This window comes from Amia ocellicauda, chromosome 23 (genome assembly GCF_036373705.1).
Source record: "Amia ocellicauda isolate fAmiCal2 chromosome 23, fAmiCal2.hap1, whole genome shotgun sequence".
Classification (NCBI taxonomy): Eukaryota; Metazoa; Chordata; class Actinopteri; order Amiiformes; family Amiidae; genus Amia; species Amia ocellicauda.
Window position 1 is genome coordinate 22,050,171 of NC_089872.1, and position 21,138 is coordinate 22,071,308.

Consider the following 21,138-nt stretch of genomic DNA (forward strand, 5'->3'; position numbering starts at 1 on the left):
CTAAACGTGTTGCACCTGAACATACAGAACAGACAGATCCGCACACGGGTCGCATTTTCTATTCCACACGTGTCCCCATTAATGCAGATTTTTCAATTGAGGGAAAAAAAGGGGAAAACAAAGTCAGAGATAAGCGACACACTGAGAGTAAAGATAGTCTGTGAAATGAAGTGTAAAATAGCCTGGTTAAATATTGGAGGATTTACCAGTTCTCCAGCTCCTTTACAGAAATGTTTCAATATTTAATTCTGGCTCAATTGCATTTAAAAGTAGAAACCAGCTTCAACAAAAAATAAAAAGTACAAATAAAAGAAAAGAAAAACACACAACACACAGATTTGCTTGAACACATTTACATTCACAATGTTATACACTTCTGTCAATAACCCACAGATTAAATATATACATCATGTCCTATTACAGAATCCGGATCGTGAGCAGAACGCGATTATTAAAATCTCACAATCACCCCAACGCTGCCCGTCCCTCGAGCCTCGGCCTAGTCACGGTGCCGCTCGGACTCCCGGGCCGGGCTGCCGTACGCCTGGCGGACGTCGCGGTACAGCAGGTAGTCCTGCAGGCAGGTGGGCAGGGGCAGGTGGCGCACGGCGTGGTCCGAGCGCAGGGTCTCGGGGCGCAGGTGGGCCCGCACGGCCAGCCGGCAGAGGTGGCTCAGGGGCGGTAGAGAGTCTGGAACGACAGAGAGGAAAGGGGTTCTTAAACGACACCGCAGCCGGCAGATTGAGCGCCTCCCGCCCCCCCCGTCTGATCGCACCTCCTGCGCCGACGACAGCAGCTCCATCTGCTCCCACACCCGCACTGTCTGCCGCCTCTAGCACTTCGAAAGAACAAACTATTACATGCATTTCAACTTTCTTATTTTATTTCATTACTTTTGAGATTCCTAATCAACAATGCCATTACATCTTGCTTTTGTGTGCCATGTGGTTATACCTCAACCGGACGGTGGGGGACCATGAAAGACATAAAGCGGCTTAATGTAGACCCTGCAGTGAGACACAGAGAGCTCAGGGGTAAAAAGGCAACGACATTGAGAGAAAGGTCAGGGAATCCAAACACATCTGCTCTGCCAGTCCAGTCAACAGAAAACAGCAGACACTGCAGAGGCCTCCGCTGACAGGGACGTGGAGCAGCCCATGTCGGCAGCTCTGATCCAGTCTTGCAGATGACTTTTAATTTCCTTAAGGAGCCGCTGAGCTATTTCAGTCACGCAGCACGCTCCCAGGAGGCCTGAGTGAGGGCGTCAATCCTTATTCCCACTCTCTTCTGCGGGGACTGGCCCAGTTTCCAGGGGGCCGTTTCCCATCGTCCGGCATTCAGGTCGACGCAAACGCGTGGGTTATGGAGATCGGGAACGGGGGGTAGGAGAACACTTCCTACCCCCACTCCAGACAATGTTCAGTGGAAGACATTCCCGCTCCGATTTTATAAGTAAACTCTACGAATCTTAGCGTATGGAGACAGCCGTGTAAAGAGCATCTTTAAATCCAGAAGTGTCACCACCTCCTACACCGCACGTCATCATCAGAGGCCGTGGTTAAACGACTCGCAACATACGAGGAATATGGATGTTTGCAGGAGAAGGGGCTGCAGATTTCCTGTAACTAGCAACAAACACAGTCAAAGAAAGTTCTTCATGTCACCCCTCGTGTTTTATTCCCTGCCCCCATGTTTGACGTGATGGATAAGTTCCACGGTGCCATCAATTGCGGCTGATGCAACAGGACCGTTCTGGGACACGCGGTTCTGAATCTCCCGTCACAATCGCCTGCACTGGCGCTGCGTGCAAATCTGTTACATTCTCTGCAATCCCGATCTCCTTTCATCAGTTATCAGCGCGTCCTCTGAAGATAAAGCAGGGAGACAGACGGCGTTTCAGCATCGCTCAGGCAATAAAAACCCAATTATCCATCAAACAGCGCCCGGGCCTCGATTCTTTTCAACTTTTTAAAGCCGAGAAGTTGAGCGCCCTGCAAATCCGCGCTGCTGTTCCGGCTCGGGAGCAGAAGTCATTAGCCCGCGTCACACAGAGAGGAAGAGGGATAATAGCACTTCTGAAGATGCTTACTTAGAAGTTAAATTGTACACGGCCGTCAATAAAACTATCTCCGGAAACTCAGGCCCGACAATGACAATAAAAACTGTGAAATAAAAGGCTTCTCTCGACTGCTTTGAAATATCATAACTTAGAGATCATTTTACAGGGAGTCTTAAAATATAACTACAATGTTCAACTACTTACAAACCCCTCATTACATTATATTTGTACCTTCGCTTGTTTATTTAGTTTTAATTTTGCTTGCATCCACCCTATTTTCAAAGCTTTTCAGTTTTTTTTACAGGGATACCAGATTAGGATGCGTTAGTCAGGAGAGACACTTGTGCAGGCCGGTCACAGGGGAACTGCCGCGATTCCTAAAAGTTACAGTCTGTCAGTGTCAGGTGTGTCAGTTCGATTCGATCATATAAACATGGAATGTGTTCTACCTTTATTACCGACTCATCCTTTACTGGTCCTTCAAAGGTGGAGGAAAGGCGCGGCAAAAGACCTGGCGATTGTCTTGAGCCGTGGAAACAGCTAAAAACAGTTGCTCATATGATAGGATCGCACTGGAAACATTACCTTTCCTGGTGTAAAGCTGCAGCTGTTCACACACACAGGTACACAATTAAGGACTGATGTATAAATGTACTTGAGTGCGTCGGGCTCGTTTCACACGCGATCGCACGTCTTTGACACAGTCACTCCCAGTCAGTGTCACTTTAGTTTTTTTGCTTCTTTGACTGCATAATAGAATAATTACACCAGATGGGAGGAGGGGAACACGGAGCAAAACCACACGGCAAAATGTCACTGCGTGCCAGAGTGTAGCAGAGTTACCATAGAAACCTTGGGTCAGGGGTCAGTTTTCATTTTAAAAGAAGCAGAAACAGGCGAAAGAAAAAGGCAAATAGGAAGCAAAATACACCCAGTTCTCCAATTACACTCCTGCTCTTATGCAACTCACCGGGGAGGTTCTGCCTCCAGAACGATTGTAATGTTTGTGCACAATGTTAACTCACTCACCGAAATGTTTGCGCTGGACCCAGGTGGACTTTTCGGCATGGCTGGACAGGATCTGCTTTACAGCTGGAGGAATTCGCTTCCAATTAGTGAACTCCAGAGCAAAATTAAGCACATCGTCCGTTACGGATGCAATCCTGCGCCGGTGCAGAAAGAGACAAAGAAATGATAATGTTAGTGGGAGCAGAGAGCACCCCCCCCGCCCTCTCTCCGAGCCGGTATCCATCCTCACACGGCGAAGAGGAAAACAAGCAGCTGTGAACACGATGCTCGTTCGCAGCGGAACAGATTAGGAGTCTCGGCTTCTCTCAACCTGGCAAATTTGTAGCATCTGAGCCGACAGACTCTGAAGGTCCTGAACGTGCCTCCGCACAAAGGGGAGAACTTTGTTAAGGATCTGCAGAACTTTAGAAAATCATGTCTGTCGTGTCACTCTGACCCGCGCTCGGGTTTAACTTCTGTCCAAATCACTCTGACATCCTGTGCTGTACGAGTTAAATGCACCGACAATCCCTCAGCGCACAATTTGTGAAGATAAAAGTATTGATTCCCAAGGTTAAGCGACAGATTTGCACAGTAAGATTTCTTGATCGATATTATTTACTGTTGAAAAGTTGTTTTCTGGAGCGTAATTTGATTTCGGTTCAATGCACTGCGCTGGAGATCAATAGCGCCGACCACAAACCACAGAAACCAGCAGAGTTCACAGAATCCTTTGCACCTGCGACCGGTGCGACTTAATCCGATGCTTAATGAAGGAAAATTAAACTCTATACTGCATTATACACATTCAATGGTAAAAGTGGGTAACTGGTCACTGATTAAAAACCTAAACCAAAATAAAAGCCTGAAATCTCAAACCCTCAATGAGTGTCGAGTTATTGTGGCTCCTCATCTCTTCTGGAAATCAATTCTGTCACACAGTACCGAGCATCAGTGTTAATGCTGGGGGAAGCTCGTTTCAACCCTGAAAGACACACAGCTAACGCCACACAAACTGCGCCCCCCGGTGAAAGAAAGGGGGCGTCCGAGGCTTTCATCCCCGGACACAATCGCCCCACGAGTCACTAACTGTATATATAGTATGCACACATACACGCATATGTACATATAAACCCAAGCAGGCCCAGAAGTGTGAGTGGGACTGCTTTATTTATATATGTACAGTGAGGGAAAAAAGTATTTCATCCCCTGCTGATTTTGTACGTTTGCCCACTGACAAAGAAATGATCAGTCTATAATTTTAATGGTAGGTGTATTTTAACAGTGAGAGACAGAATAACAACAAAACAATCCAGAAAAACGCATTTCTAAAAAGTTATAAATTGATTTGCATGTTAATAAGGGAAATAAGTATTTGACCCCTTCGACTTAGTACTTGGTGGCAAAACCCTTGTTGCAATCACAGAGGTCAGACGTTTCTTGTAGTTGGCCACCAGGTTTGCACACATCTCAGGAGGGATTTTGTCCCACTCCTCTTTGCAGATCCTCTCCAAGTCATTAAGGTTTCGAGGCTGACGTTTGGCAACTCGAACCTTCAGCTCCCTCCACAGATTTTCTATGGGATTAAGGTCTGGAGACTGGCTAGGCCACTCCAGGACCTTAAATGTGCTTCTTCTTGAGCCACTCCTTTGTTGCCGTGGCTGTGTGTTTTGGGTCATTGTCATGCTGGAATACCCATCCACGACCCATTGTCAATGCCCTGGCTGAGGGAAGGAGGTTCTCACCCAAGATTTGACGGTACATGGCCCCGTCCATCGTCCCTTTGATGCGGTGCAGTTTTCCTGTCCCCTTAGCAGAAAAATACCCCCAAAGCATAATGTTTCCACCTCCATGTTTGACGGTGGGGATGGTGTTCTTGGGGTCATTCCTCCTCCTCCAAACACGGCGAGTTGAGTTGATGCCAAAGAGCTCGATTTTGGTCTCATCTGACCACAACACTTTCACCCAGTTCTCCTCTGAATCATTCAGATGTTCATTGGCAAACTTCAGACGGGCCTGTACATGTGCTTTCTTGAGCAGGGGACCTTGCGGACGCTGCAGGATTTCAGTCCTTCATGGCGTAGTGTGTTACCAATTGTTTTCTTGGTGACTATGGTCCCAGCTGCCTTGAGATCATTAACAAGATCCTCCTGTGTAGTTCTGGGCTGATTCCTCACCGTTCTCATGATCATTGAAACTCCATGAGGTGAGATCTTGCATGGAGTCCCAGACCGAGGGAGACTGACAGTTATTTTGTGTTTCTTCCATTTGTGAATAATCGCACCAACTGTTGTCACCTTCACCTTCTCATCATTCCAGCCTTGTGTAGGTCTACAATCTTGTCCCTGACATCCTTGGACAGCTCTTTGGTCTTGGCCATGGTGGAGAGTTTGGAATCTGATTGATTGATTGCTTCTGTGGACAGGTGTCTTTTATACAGGTAGCGAGCTGAGATTAGGAGCACTCCCTTTAAGAGAGAGCTCCTAATCTCAGCTCGTTACCTGTATAAAAGACACCTGGGAGCCAGAAATCTTGCTGATTGATAGGGGATCAGATACTTATTTCCCTCATTAACATGCAAATCAATTTATAACTTTTTTGAAATGCGTTTTTCTGGATGTTTTTGTTGTTATTCTGTCTCTCACTGTTAAAATACACCTACCATTAAAATTATAGACTGATCATTTCTTTGTCAGTGGGCAAACGTACAAAATCAGCAGGGGGTCAAATACTTTTTTTCCCTCACTGTAAGTGTGCTGATTAGATGGTGCTCACCGTGCTGTGATGCTAATCAAATAAGATGCTCTTATGTTCAGGGTTCATTAGCTTTCACTGGCCTTAAACAAAAGCTGGCCTATGCAAATCTTAATTAGCCTACTCAATAGGTATGCAAATTCAGTGCAACGCAGGGGTGATTGAGAGAACGAGGCTAATTTTACAGATTCCTGGCATCATCACTCATTAGCCGGGCCTGTTGTAGGAAGTGCTTCTCCGAAATGTAAACGAGGCGCTACTTAGTCCACCGCCATGAGGGCGAGAGTTTCTACTGCCGAACCGGAGCAGCACAGCGGTGACTGCAGTGGCGTCTTACAAACATGCCTTCTGATAAGAGCATCACATTATTGCACTATTTGTTTCATGAAGCTTAAACAAACATGGAGGAGAACCCCAATAATGGAGGAAAACCCCAAACACGGAGGAGAACTTCAATCATGGAGAAGAACCCCAAACACGCAGGATAACCCCAAAATCCTGCCTAAGTTTCTGGCGAAAAACACTTTCCCAGCATTCCCTGCTTTCCACCCCTCCTGCAGCCCAAATGCCGCCTTTGTTTGGGGTCATTGATGTGACCTAGGAAAGACTAAAGATTCCAGCTGATTGAGTCAAAAGTGTGCACACCTGCTTTGCCAATCCCTCTGCCAGCCCCAGGCTTCTAGAAATAACGCACCACACTGTGGAACCAAACGACCTAAAAGACTTTACTGCTCTTCAAGTGTCAATGATGCACGGTTCCTTCCCCCTACATTGTAAGTGAAACCCATTTCGAAATGTGCGGAGTGACGAGTCTGTCCTCAGCAGCTCGTCCTCAACACCGTGCAGACAGCTGAAATACCCCGGCGCTCTCCTGGCGGCCGTCCAGCCTCCCTGGCAATCACCGACCGGCCCGAGAGAAGGAGCTTGGTAATTAAATTGAGCAAGAGACTTCAACTTAAAATTAAAGAAGAGCAGATAATTAAGAACGAGCAGGGTTTGGGGACAGAGGTCAGGAGCGGCACCAGAGGATTGAGTATTATTATTTTCCTCCTTTTATTAATGCTCGACTTTTATGATCCCAAAAATTACATAACAAAAATAATCAACTATATGAGAGCCTGTCAGGCGGGGAATAATTTTGTCAAAGGACGTGTCACACTTTCCATTCTCTCTCTCACTATCGATTGTTCCTTAAAACGTTAAAAAAATTGCTACACTTAGGCTAAACAAGAAGTGAGGGAGGCGAATCAGACTGTGCCACCTTATTTCATGGTATAGTGAGCCTGTCTCTGAGCCAGCGACAGGTCATTTTAACGCTCAAAACACTCCCCCGCTGTATGGGAGCTATTTCTCCATTATAAAGCTGTGTGCTACAACCACTTCCTAATGGCAGATAATCAACCAGCAGTACAGCTGGCATTTACTTTCCATTATTCTCTCCCTGCAAGAATTATTTCTCCGGACATAAAATGTTAATTGTATTTATACAGTCTGTCACCGTGTGTTGAAACTTGGTTCTCTCCCTCTGGAAGCGCGTCTCGGCGAGCAACACAGCTAAGGCACTTCAGACCTGTTTAACAATTTTTTTAACTATACTTTGGTACCATGCAGGCGCAGTGTTTTAGCAACAAAAGCTCAAACATCAAGGAAGCAGAGCCGGTCTGTTGGTGCCATGGTGGTGGAGCTCACAGTCAAGACGTGTTTCTGATGAGAACATGTCCCCCCATCACACAGACAGACAAGCTTCCTTTGGAGCTTCGCTTGATACAGACTGAAGGTGTGTGTTTCTGGCATGGATGGCTCTACTCCTGGGTGCGCTGATCCCTGGCAGAGCTGCCTACTGTGTCACCCTCAGCACCTCATGGCCCATCTTGGGGAGATTTTAATATACAGGAACAAAAGACAGTGTCCAATCGAGAGGAGCCCATTCGCCCCATCGTGCTCGTTTGGTGTCCATTAATAACTGAGTGATCAAGGATCCTATCCAGTCTGTTTTTGAATGTTCCCAAATTGTCTCTTCAGCCACATCGCTGGGGAGTTTGTTCAGATTGTGACGCCTCTCTGTGTGAAGAAGTGTCTCCTGTTTTCTGTCTTGAATGCCTTGAAGTCCAATTTCCATTTGTGTCCCCGGGTGCGTGTGTCCCTGCTGATCTGGAAAAGCTCCTCTGGTTTGATATAGGTTGGTTTTGGTTTTGTCTGTTCCCCAGCACACTGCCAGTGACAGAGGTGGTTGAACCTCCCAAGACACCTGGCCACCCAGGCCCTGCAGCGCGACGGAAACGCGGAGAGGAAGAGGCGAGAGCTGCTGGCTGACTGACTGGGGTTTCCTGTGAGGGGGAGTGTTTAGATCAATTGGCAATTAGCAAACCTAACAAACCACAGATGGGCTGAATAGCAGCTTCTCCCTGGCAAGAGTTCTGCGAGGATGATCTTTTCTAAAGTGCGGATCTGGTGGTTTTCTGCGCAGGAGGCCCTGAACGGAGCTGGAGTGGCGTTTTTGTTTCCAACTCTCGTTTCAGAGCTGAGCTTGGGAGACGGGCCAAACGCTCTCAAACCTGCCACATACAAATGACAATCACTGTCTGAACGCACGTCACCACGCAGAGTTAGCGGAGAGGAAAGGACGCGGCCTGTAATGACCGAAGCGGTTCCTATAACGCAATCCCAGCTCAGGGGGATATGGCAGCGCTAAGCCCCTTCTGAACTCGTAAGCAAACCATGGGCGGGCATCTGTATTCAAGGACCGCATCTCACATCGGAAAACAGACAAAGAGAAATCCACCGGCCTACTTATGTCGCATTCATATGACTTTGCTCTCTGTTTGACTGACTCGTGCTCGCTAACATTATCTCCCACAATGGAAACTTTCCCATTCTGTAGGGCCTTCCTTTAAAACAAGACATATTTAGTTTCCCACGGAGAGTCATGGAAAATAACGATCGTCTCAGCTTTTGGTAACAGAACAAAAGACATGCAAATGACTCCAGAACAAGCGGCCCTGACCGCCGGACTCCAGGCCGTGCGGAGACCGATCATATTGTGCCGATTAATCACACAACCACATCCATTCACTCTGTACTGTGATGTACATCGCAATTCAACACAAAACCGCACACAGTTGGCCCCAGCTGGAGCGCAAGGCATTATAACTTTATAATCACAGTGTATAATATGCAATCCTAAAGTCTTCACAAACAAATCCACATCCCACTGGGATAAGTCACTCCTTGACTCTCACTGTAGTGCTTCCACAGCGCTGGGGCGCCCCCGTGAGCAGCACAGAGCCCGCACTCCCGAGAACAATCACCGGCAAACCCAAGAGGTTCTTGATGCCCCGGCGTGTGCAGGAGGAGGGATCTGAGCCACCGATCCGAGCGAGGTTTTGAGCGAACAAATCATCTATTCATCCTCTAAATCGGGCTCTGCATCTGACGTAACGAAACCTCCGATTGCACAGGGAGGGTGAGAGCTTTGCCACCAGCCACTCAAGTCTGTGCTTTTCCGCAGAGCGAAGGCATTTGGGGAAGGAGGAAGGACACCTTGCTTACCACGCAGCGTCGAGGAGGAGCATGGGGTCGAACCCAGTCAGCAGCAGCTGGGGGAGCCACTCCAGGTAGCGGTGCTGGGCGGACAGGCTGGCCCGGAGGAAGTCCTGCAGGGGTTCCCCCGAGGGCAGGGGGTCGCCCTGCTCCAGCAGCGCCCTGAAGAGAGACAGGTGCTCCTCCTGCAGGCACGAGCCGTAGTGCTGCGGCAGGACGCGGACCCCCGAGCTCAGCAGCAGCAGAGCCATCTCCATACGACTGCAGGCAGAAGGACAGAGAGAGAGACAGCGGTGAGTGCAGGGTCACCAGCTTCACTGAAACTGATTTAGAAATCACTATTCACTTCATTTTATTTCAGTCTGAGCCTCCAATTGTTCAAAGCTAATCAATCTGTAGTATAGAAGTGATGACCAACACACACACGTACACACACGCACACAGACACACACGCATGCACACACGCAATCCAGTCAGACAGAGGACTGGCAGTCAGTGCTGTCGGCTCAGAGGTTTAGTGCCACAGATCCTGAAACCTAAATGAACTGGAAAATCGACATCCATTGAGACGGGCTCTGACCGGGTCATGACAGCACCAGGATGCACCCGAATCGACGCCTGTTTTGCTATCGATTGTCAACAAAACATGATCCATTTTAGAAGTTAAAAACACTATTGTCCCTTTCATTATGCAAATAAATGATCATTATAATAATGAACAGGACGCGGCCGCGGCACTTATTCCAGCCAAGAGCACAGTCAGGGGGCTCTCACAGCTGTGCGATGCTGGCCCACCCAACCCTGCGACATTTTATAAGTCAGACAACTCTCAAAATAAAGGTGCAAAAAGCATGTTTTAGTTTACTGCTCCGGGCTTTTAAACCTCGTCTGGTGAGAAGGTTGAGGGATCCTCGGCTACTTTTAGGGTCGGTGTCGGAACAGCATCGCTTCTCAGAGAGTCTTTGGACCAGAAGAGTGTGGGCACACTGTGGGGGGGACTGACATTAACACACAGAGGACAAATGTTACAATAACCATCACAGGAGCGCATACAGCCGGTGAGGATCTGCGCGAGGCAGGAGATGATTCCTAAGAGCCAGAATAACTACTGAATTGGTTAGGCACGTTCACTCGCCAGCCGGGTGGGTGGCGACGGGGAGAAAGGGCTGCTAGTGCCTCAGATCGAGTGTGCTGGAGCCCGAGGCAGAGCTGGGGGGAGAGAGAGAGTGAGAGCGAGAGAGAGCGAGAGAGAGCGAGAGAGAGCGAGAGAGACTCTGACTGTAGCTGCTGCACAGCTGTGTCAAGAGCTCCACCCACAGGCCTGCAGCCCCGGCCTCCCTCTGCTCGGCTCCTGTATTATTTCCAGGCCTGCCCCTCACATCTGCAGTCCACCCTTCCTCCTCTTTGCTTCCTCTGACAGATTAAAACGATCGTCCTGATCCGCAGGTCTGTGTGAAAAGGCTCTGCTCTCCACAGTGCTGCCCTCCTAATTAAAAATACAGTTTAAAACCTCAAAAGACAAGGAGCTTGTATCAGCAGCAGTGAAACCCCGGCCACTGCGGCAATCTGGCCACAGCGGCAAGCGCAGGGCCGCGTCCACTCGAGTCTGGAGACGGTGCCCCCAGATCCGCACAACGCAAACACACCCTTCTGTGTGTCACACGACAGTGGAGGGACACACTTTACACACACACACACATATATGCCATTCAGTGATTTAAATAATAAATACTACAACATACTTGTCTGTAACGTCCTTTAAGAGTTTGTCGAACCCTGACACAGCCCAGAGAGAGCCCGTATGGATTACAGACCACTGTTCATATTCGTAATTATCCCGGATAGAATGTGCTAATTAGAAATACTGTGAACTATGAAGCGAGCGTGTCTGAAGAATCCCTCCTCTTGTTGTTTTAAAGGCTAAACAAGCCGAATGTCATGTATAATTACACCCGGCTAATTTATTAGAAACGCAGGCCTCTATTTATTTCCTGTAGTCCTGCTCTCTTGACTCTTGGTTTGTCTTTTCCCACATAATCAGTGGCTGTTGAACATTCAATTTAACAGAGGACGACATATCAATTGAAAAGGACAGCAAGCACTTATTTAGAAAATGGCTGTTATCATTCTAATTATGCAGAATTAATTACTGCCGGCTTGCTTTCAGTTTGGGGAAAACACGGGCCGGCGATGCTGTGCTGCAATTAAAGCTCGAACGCCATCGACCCGCAGGAACAAGCCGGGCGAGTCGGGTCTCCTCTGGAACGGGTGTGTGTCGCAGAATCCAAACCCGTCTGCTCTCGCCACCGACTGCTGGCTTTCAAACTGGATTCAACCCGTCCAGTGTGTCAGTCTTCACACCATATTCACTAACCCCCCAAACACTCCACTCAAACGGGTACCAACAGGTAGGTAAACAATGGACTGTTTATTCCCTTGATAATTTGATTATTACTTTCAGATGTAATTAGTATCCCCACACCACCCCCCCCCATTCCCTGATGTTCTGTGTGATGTCCTCTGCTTTTCTAACCCTGCTTCTTCCGTTTTTCTTCCTGCTGAAATGATGGCGCTGGCAGAAGGTTTGAAACAAGTCAGCGATGGACAGCAGCTCTCCCTCAGATCCGCGGGGCCTGACACAGCAGGGCACGGGGCAGGACGGGTTCAATGTCCCCAGACTTCAAAATGTGCACTAATATTTGTATTTATTTATTTTTCAGGAGAAAGGAAACCTAGTATAAGAGAGCTTTTGAATTGTCTGTCTAAGTTGGGTTTGTGTTCCAGTGTGTTAAGCAGCCAATGAAATGCTGAAGCTCGGCACACACACTGCAAATCATTATTCCCAAAATAATAACGAGCGAACATTATTTCTGCAGCACTTATTTCGGTGTGTCTTATTGTGGCCCATTAGTTTCCCTGCCTCCCCAATTTAAAATCCCTTCTCCAGCGTCCCGGCACTGAGTCACTGATCTCACGAGGCTGACCATCGAGCCGGCGCAACGCCCGCCTAAGCGGCTTCTGAGACAGATGCCATCAAGTGCCGGATGTTGGGCCTCACCCAGCCTTCGCTCTCGGACATTTCCAATGCTCAAGAATGACAAATAAACAGGGAGAGAGATGAATGGACAGAGAGGGAGGTAAACGTGCTTGAAGTGACTCTGCTCTGAACACAAGAACAGACATAAAAAATGAACAGGAAGCCGTGCGTTGCCCTGAAAGGTGTCCTGCTGCCGAGAGTGGAGTCAATTCAGTCCGAGGCGCTGCTGCGGCGGTTCTGCCTCGGCCAGGCCGGGCCCGATCGCTCATCGGTTACTGCAGTCTCCGCACCCCGCCCTGAAACCAGCGAGGCCAGGGAGCTCCCTTCAGCGGTGTCCAGGGCCCCACTGCACCCCAGCAGCCACAGGGCATCTCACAATCACAATAAATACATCCCTGCATCTTTATAAAACAGGGGGATACCAGACATTTAGCAAAATACATAAAACCAGATTAAAACAAGCCCCACAGCTTGAGATGATGCAGGAGCCAGCCTTTCCGGACTGCAGAGATCCTCTCTTCATCTGCAGTTGTGTACACCGTCTTGTTTCAGTGTCTCTGGCTGCCTGGTCTTCGGGCCTCTGATCCTGAGCGGTTCTGTAGATGTGAAGCGGCTGGATGAAGTTCCTGCCAGTTGCCCGAATCAGCCCAGATCTGGAGACCTGATCGTTGCAAGGCCCCTCCCCGGCCCTGTGGTCCCTCCTGCAGCCCCTGCTCCCCCACACACACAGCCCCACTGCACAGGGCCCTCGGGGAACACACCGCGCCCCACAATAAACAACCGGCCGCTTCAAAAACCTCACGCATCAAAGGACAACCCGGCTCACTAAACACACGGCGCTCGTCTCCCCCCTCCATCCTGCGGGGGTCAAAGCAGCTCGGTGTGCGTTTCCGAGCGGTTTTAAAGATCGCGGCAGGGCTCTCCTCACCGTGTGACCCCTTCTAGACCGGTTAACAATATAAGGTGCTTCAGTTCACTGTGCCATCAGGCAGTCAATACTGCTGTGTGATCAGTGCGGGTATTTATGCAATATTAATAACCGAGTCATGATGATTTATTATCCCCCAAGAACATGACCGCTTGCATTTGCCAAACCAAGCTGGGAAGACAGTCTCAAGCCTGGACAGAGTGGACAGTGAAACCTGCACTCTCAATGTGCACGTCAAGGGCAGGGGGGGGATGGGTCTGTGACAGATAAGATCCGCCTGCAGCCTCACCTTTCAGAAATGGCCAAGCAGAGGGGCGATGAGATCTCGAACACCAGGCACTCCTGGGCGTTGGGGCTGTATCCCTCTCTCAGCAGGACGCTCAGACTCTCGGCGCGCCCCCCCAGCACGGCCGAGTACACCGGGCTCACCTTGCCCTTACCCGTGTCGCAGGCGCGGTCCGTCACGGGCACCAGCAGCTCCAGGATGCTGCAGGGAGATAAAGACTACGTGTTAGACCGGGGCGTAGCTCTCACAGGGAGCGCCAGTCAGGACTGTAATCAACGCCCCTCTCCTCCGTGCGGCCAGTGCTCTTCAGAAGTACGCTTCAAAGAACTGTAAAATGCTTCAGGCAACATCAAATAAAATAAAACAAAATCGCTGATACTGTGTTAATATTTCATTTTCGTCTCGCGCTTTAGCTCAGGCCTCAGAGGTGGTCAAGTGGTCTAACTCCACAATATTTGGGTTTGGGTTTGCCCTGGAACGGGGATTTTAAAATCGGGCTGATGGTGGGATTTGACTTCAGATCACAGAACATCTGTAAAACCAAGACGGATGCTGAAGATCATCGGGCAACATCTGGGGAGACCACGGAGATCATACAACTGGTAGGAAGTCTTGTCATGAAGTTCTGTGTGTGATGTTTCAAGGGCTGGAGGGTTTAAAACGATGATTGGAATTAATAAAACAGGCCCGGCTGAGGACAGGGGCGCGGCGGGCGAGGGCGGGTCTGACCTGGTCCTGCCGTGCTGGGCGGCGGCATGGATGGGCAGCTGCCAGGCCTCGTCGTTGCAGTAGAGGTTGGGGTCGGCGCCGCAGGACAGCAGCGTTTGCACACAGTCGGTGTGCCCCTCCTGCGCTGCGATGAACAGGGGCGTGGCACGGTCCCTCGCCTGGCAGTTCACATTGGCGCCTGGCATCGGAGAGAGAGCCGGGTCAGAGAGGGCCGTTACAGTACGGAACCTACGCGCTGCCCGGGGGCGAGAACCAGCATCCTACCGCTGTCCGCCAGCATCTTCAGACAGTCCAGCTGTCCGTACTGCGCCGCGATGAAGAGAGGGGTGATGCCAAAGTCATCCTGGGTCTCCTTGTCCACCCCTCTGTCCAGCAGGATCCTCGTGATCTCGGACAGACCCTGGAAGAGACGAGCACATGGACGGCCCGGTCAGAGCGGGCAGGCGGGTGGCGCGGCGCTCTCTGACCCGCACCAGACAACATTCGATACACATGTCCAAGTGCCTCCTGGTTTCAGACTCATTCAAAATTAATCGAATTCATGTATTCATTCCCAGACAAGACGGACAAAAAAGTCGATCATGTGACGTAAACCGCACTGTGTTCTAAACCTTTATTTACAACAACCCTGTGCAGAGGCCCCGGATTCTCCATTTTCAGCGACAGACACTTCCCTCTCGATGTGCTCGTAGGGCCTCTTTAAGAGCGGCTCCTCCCGCGCTCCCAGGGGCGCCTACCGGAGAGGGCTCACCGTAATGAGACAGAAATAGCTTAGTAGTGCTGCAGAGCCCGGCAGCATTTTAATGAGTAAACCTGGATTCATTAAAAATCACCAAAACCGCGTCTTGAATGCCCTCCGGTGCAATGCTGAGCCCAGACAAAGTGTTTGTACACATCACGCCTGCCGTTTAAAAATAAGCACCCACCTCCCAGCAAAAACAAACAAAAATAAAATAAAATTGGCAGAACTGTAGCATTATCTGACACAATCAAGAGTCGAGATGTTTGTCTTGCGGTTGACAATCTTGCAGAAGGCCCTGCTGGTGCAGAAGACCTAGATTCCTGATACTGGTGTGTTAGGTGGTGGCAATGAGTTATGCTTTATTTCTACGTTGACAATACAGAGCCTTGTGCTGAAACACACCCCGCTCTGCCCTGAAGGATGGGGAACCGCATTTGTCGTGTGCTTAGAGGTACATATACAATCACCGCGACATGCTCCTCCGGGTTTGATTGAAGGCCTGAATGTGCCGACGCCTGGCCTGACAGGGAAGGAATCTCAATGCCTGACAAATTAGCATCTGTTAGGAGTGTGAAGCGCTCATTACCCCCAGAAGGACACCGCGGCAGATTAATTATTGATCAGGGATATTAGCCAAGCGTGCATGAGGCCCCGTCACCTTCCCCCGCACGGACCCCGCGACACAAGAGCTCGGGATGGATAGGAAGCGCTGCGGCTCCCGGGGAGGAGCGCCAGACTGCCTCAGGCTTCCCGGGCCCGTCCCTCTCCCGTGCGTTCATGCAAGGCCTTTTATCAGGACTCGGTGTGCTAACTTGACACACTCATGTTTTTCCTCCAGAGTCAATAATTGCAAATGCATTTTTGGTGTTTTTTTTTTTTTTTTTCCATTCCACCATCGCTGGCATGGAACAGCATATTAGTGAGCAGATCGTCAGTGATGACACAAACAGACAATGTATAAACGGTACGGGGAATTGAAAGCGTTTTCCAAAGGGCATTAGATGGGAAATTTCATATTAAAAGCTTTCAGACAGCTAAACGTTTTTTTTCCGATTTTACAACACTGGCACATTGAAATCCCGGGGAAAGAAACTCCTTAAAGCAAACATCAAGTTTGAGCTCCAAGTCTGTTCAGAGGAGGGGCAATCACAAACGCAAACACTTCGCATAACACAATCACAACACTAAAGCATTTTCACACGTGTGGCCATTATCTAATCGGACCGAGACGCAACCCCGCCAAATCCGGCAGAAGCCATCGCGAGCCCAAAAGCAGCACAGATGGGAGTCACCAGGCTGCCAGCACCCTGCCCCCCCACTCCCTCTCCACAGGGAGCTGGACTCTGGTTACATTCGCATATTAATTAGCTTGCTGTCGGTCCTCCTCCTCCTCCTCCTCCTCCTCCCGCGCTAAGTCACAGTGAGACGTACACGACTGGCGCAGGACCCCTAGCGGCGTGAGCGCAGAGAGCAGAGGGATCGTGTCAAGCACGGTCAGCACCTGCCCTGCTGGGCAACCAGAAGATGATGTCAGACCCTGCATAGCTCTCCCCTCACACTGGGACACCCTACATCAGGGTCGCCAACAGGGCGACCGCGGGACCTCTCTGAGGGGCTCGCCAAACGATGATGAGCTCTCGTGATAAGAAAGGTTGGGGACTCCTGCACTACACACACACAGGACGCAGGGGACACATTTACCCTCTGTGATGTCTGTGAACCCGTCTCACACCCCGCTACACTGACACACCTGCATGCACTTGGAAGAGAAAAGCAGCATGAAGATGACCCGGCTTTAATCAAATATAAGGTAAAAAGGCAAGAACCAGTTTTTGAACTATATTGAAGCCTCCTGATGCTGCAGAGGAGAAGCCACCATATGATTGGATCGCCGTGAGTAAGAGCAGCAGCCCCCCAAGGCGCTCAGGCGTCACCTGACAGAGCACTGATATTGTGCCTCGCACTCCTTGCACCAGCTCAGAGCCGGCCGAGACACGCGGACGAGCACAATGACCAAAAACAACTAGTTAGCACTAACTAGTTAGCACTTTGCACTTATGTTGTCTGCCAAGAAATAAAAATAATAATAATAATAACCAAAAGATAAATCAAATGCAGACACACACATGTATACACGCCTGTATAATTAGATTTCATAGACCTTTCCCTTCAAGGAAAGACGTGCGTCTTTTTCTGTGTAGTTAAATAACAGTTGTTTTTTTATTTTCATTTTTTTTTTCACCCCTAATGTTGAACTTATTTAATTATATATATTTATCGCCATACAGTTTAACTTCCAAAACTTCTGCTGTTTGAACAACAGGGACATCTAGTGGTGAGAGACACTGGTTACAGTTCAGAGTAATGACAGATACAAATCAAGCAGCGCAGAAATAAAACAAGACGTAGACAGACGTTTCAAACAGTAAAACCAGAGTTGTGGATGTAAATAAAGACGTTTCATATTCACACAAGTCTGTATAACGTTCAACAGAAACTCGCTGGCCCAGCTCAGACAAACTCTTACAAAACCAAACTGCTAGTTTTTGAGCACAGACAGTGTTTTAAATCCCCAGTGAAACAACAACTCCAACTCCGTGCCGAGTGTTTTAAGCTGTTCATGTGGTGAAGTTGTGGATAGTAAAGCAGGCCGTACCCGGAAGGCAGCCTGGTGAAGCGCGTTCCACCCGCACAAGGACTGCGACCCGTTGACCTCGGCCCCATGGCTCAGCAGCATCTGTACCACATCTGGGTGTCCGTTCTGCACAGCTGGGAAAACGGGGAACAGACAGTGAACACATTAGAGCACAAGAGCCAGCGACGAGGGGCGATCCCATCGTCTTCCTTTAACGTGGCCCCCTGAGATCGGACCCCCAAGATCTTACTGCAACACATGAGTCGAACAGGACAAACATCACAACTCAAGTGTAGGATTGTCATTCATAATCCCAGCTGCGACTGAGGTGTTTCTGTAGTGACTTGATGATGACAAATCCTAAATTATAAGACTGTGTTAATTCACATCGCTTCCGAGCAGGAGAAGAAAATATGATCTTGCTAACGAAGACAAGGAAGGTATTTTGTGGGGGAGATCTGCAGGGACAGTGTTTTATTTGATAGGGTCTCGAAGGCAGGTAAGATATATCGAGAAGACTGTCGCTGTGTAAACAAAAGGGACGGGGGATTAACGGCTATGACTAGAGGTTGCAGGCTGTCCTTTATTAAGCAGGACCCAACGTCTCATTTCGATTGCACATTAAATATCTATGAATGGAAGCCGTGCAGATCAGAAGAACAGATGAGATGAGGAGGATCCCATGGGCTCTAAACAATCCAGTCATTTGACCAGCCTTCCCCAGACAGACTGGCGTGAGTCACTGAAATGTGGCTGTGGCTCTGATTTACTGGTTATAACAGTTCTTCTCTTCCCTGCTTTTCTTTTCTAATTTTTATTCTGAAATAGGTCACGTCAGGACTTTTCTTCACACCAGTTATAAATTGCTTTCTGTGAGTTTTACAAGAATCATAAATCAGATGCTGTTTTCTGGGCGAAGCTACGCCGAGTGGAATGCAAATGGCATCACTGGGGGCCCGGCAGCCCCACGCAGGAGGTGCAAGCCGGCGCTGAAGACACTTAAACGCTAATAAAATAATTAAATCGACTGAGATTAATGGCAGAGATAACTGTCAGTGTGCAGACAGGTTAACGTCGAGGGCCTGTATATAACGTTGTATTACTTCAGTCCTGCACTTGGGCAGTGCTAAATGCATTTATGAGTATTGTATTGTAATTATCATTAGTGGTTGTTATAATTATAGTTTTATTGTTGTGTTTTGTTGCCTCCCAATTTCAATGCACGTGCAATCTTTTTAACTCGTTACAGCCCTATTTAATTATGCTGACAGTGCGTTTTACGTGATGATTTAGAGCTGGGCTGTCAGACTGCAGTCCTGGGGGGCCGCAGTGTCTGCTGGTTTTTGTTCCAGGAGATCCCAATTACTTCATTAATGTCATTATTTACTCAGGTAGGCTTATCTAAAACTTTAATTTTTTTACAGACGATACCTGACAATTTGTCGATTACCCAAAACCTTGAACACACAGAACAGTTCAGAGTCTGGAGAGATGTGTTAAATGCATCCCGTTAATTGTTTAATTGGACCAATTAAGGAGCCCAGAGCTGGACTGGAAGGAAACCCAGCAGACACTGCTAACCCCTGGACTGGAGTCGGATTATGAGTCTAACCCCCCTGATTAGAGGGACACTCTCAGCCACTGTGTTTCTCACCTATGAAGAGGGGGGTGGTCTCCTCGTTGGTCACCTGGTTGGGGTCGGCCCCCGCCCGCAGCAGCAGCGCCACACAGCGCCAGCTCCCCCGCATGGCCGCCAGGTGCAGCGGCGTCTCGCCCTCGTAGGTCCGGGAGTTCACGTAGCTGCCCGACTCCTCTACAGAAATACAGGAAAGAGGTCCTTATAACGTGTACCAGCCCTTTGTGTTATTTTTTTGTGGATTCAATGTTATCAAAAGCTAAATACAGTGACTTGAACCAGCTCAGTGTCCTGATTAAAACCAATTGACATAGGGTACGCCATCATGATCAGCTTCGGCCACCCTACATACTCAATGTCCTACTGAGAGACTGAGGACCTGAACCTTTTCACCCTGGAACAGAGGACACTACGTGGGGACTTGATCCAAGTCTTCAAAATCATGAAAGGCATCGACCACATCAAACCAGAGGAGCTTTTCCAGATCAGCAGGGACACACGCACCCGGGACACAAATGGAAATTGGGCTTCAAGGCATTCAAGACAGAAAACAGGAGACAATTCTTCACACAGAGAGGCGTCACAATCTGAACAAACTCCCCAGCGATGTGGCTGAAGAGACAATTTGGGAACATTCAAAAACAGACTGGATAGGATCCTTGGATCACTTAGTTATTAATGGACACCAAACGAGCACGATGGGGCGAATGTGCTCCTCTCGATTGGACACTGTCTTATATTCTAATCTGATTAATCTGATTATTGGCACAGGCGTGGCAATAAGACGGCTATTGCACAGCAGTTGCAGCCTTTACAGATGTTACCACCTGCAGACTCAGCTGCAATGCTGGATGGTGTGTGCCTGCTCTGAGAAATACTGCACACCCCTACCTATGTGTTGCATTCATTGTGTTTGTGTTATTTTGATTTTCAGTGGTGTCTTTTAAACTTGACCAACCACAAGGGGGTGGCACCACGCCGGGGGGATCTGTACCAGCTCCTCCACACGCATGCTAGTGCTTACCCGCCCGCAGCAGCAGGCCCAGGCACCGCGGCGAGTCGCTGAACGCCGCCTCATGGATGGGGATCCAGCCCCGGTTGTCCGAGATGTCGAGGCTGTAGCCTTTCCGGATGAGCCGCTTCAGCAGCCCCGCGTCCCCCTGCCTGGCGGCGAGCCCGGCGGCCGAGCAGGTGTCGGAAAACGCCTCGGTGAAGTCCATGGCGCCGGGCAGAGACGGTCCAAAACGGGTGCAGCGAAGAACTGCTCTACGGTATACTGCTCATCAACCAACCCGGAGGCCCGACAGCCCCGCACTTCACAGCTATACCCAGATCACAGTGCAATATCGGTTACCCTCTCTTGGTGCACTTTTGTGTAGATGCACCACTGCAAGAACAAGCTCACACTACCGTGCACTACCGTGTGCTAATGGATGCCTCACTTCTGAATCTCGAGCTATTCTTCATGCATGTGCTTGTATTGATACATAAGGCAGTAAAAGTTTCAAAGTGATATTCCGACAGTGCACTGAAGATCAAAAGCACAACCCGCGCCAGTAACGGTCCTTCTGCCACATGTCCGGGGATCCAGGCTGTTTCACTCAACTACACTCGTTTTGTCTCATATCTCTTGCAGCGGGAGAAAGAACCGCACGTCGTGTCCATAGCGGACCTCTGTGGATCAAGTGCCTTCACTCAAAACCGGGAAAAACACGATCACCAGCAGAGCCGCAGCGGCGTCGAAACAACAACACTTTCTCGCGTGTGGTTGCCACTTCCTGGAT

General features: G+C 49.2%; 1 protein-coding gene across 1 annotated transcript; it reads right to left on the reverse strand.

Annotated features, from left to right (window-relative positions):
• Positions 1-337: 337 nt before the first annotated feature.
• asb3 (ankyrin repeat and SOCS box containing 3) lies at positions 338-21,138 on the reverse strand. The gene is made up of 9 exons (XM_066696485.1): positions 20,379-21,138; positions 19,373-19,531; positions 17,740-17,852; positions 14,606-14,741; positions 14,342-14,519; positions 13,616-13,813; positions 9,371-9,622; positions 3,089-3,222; positions 338-690 (listed from the first exon to the last, which is right to left on the reverse strand). Exons 1-9 carry the CDS (start codon positions 20,572-20,574, stop codon positions 500-502), a joined length of 1,557 nt encoding a protein of 518 aa, XP_066552582.1. The 5' UTR covers positions 20,575-21,138; the 3' UTR covers positions 338-499.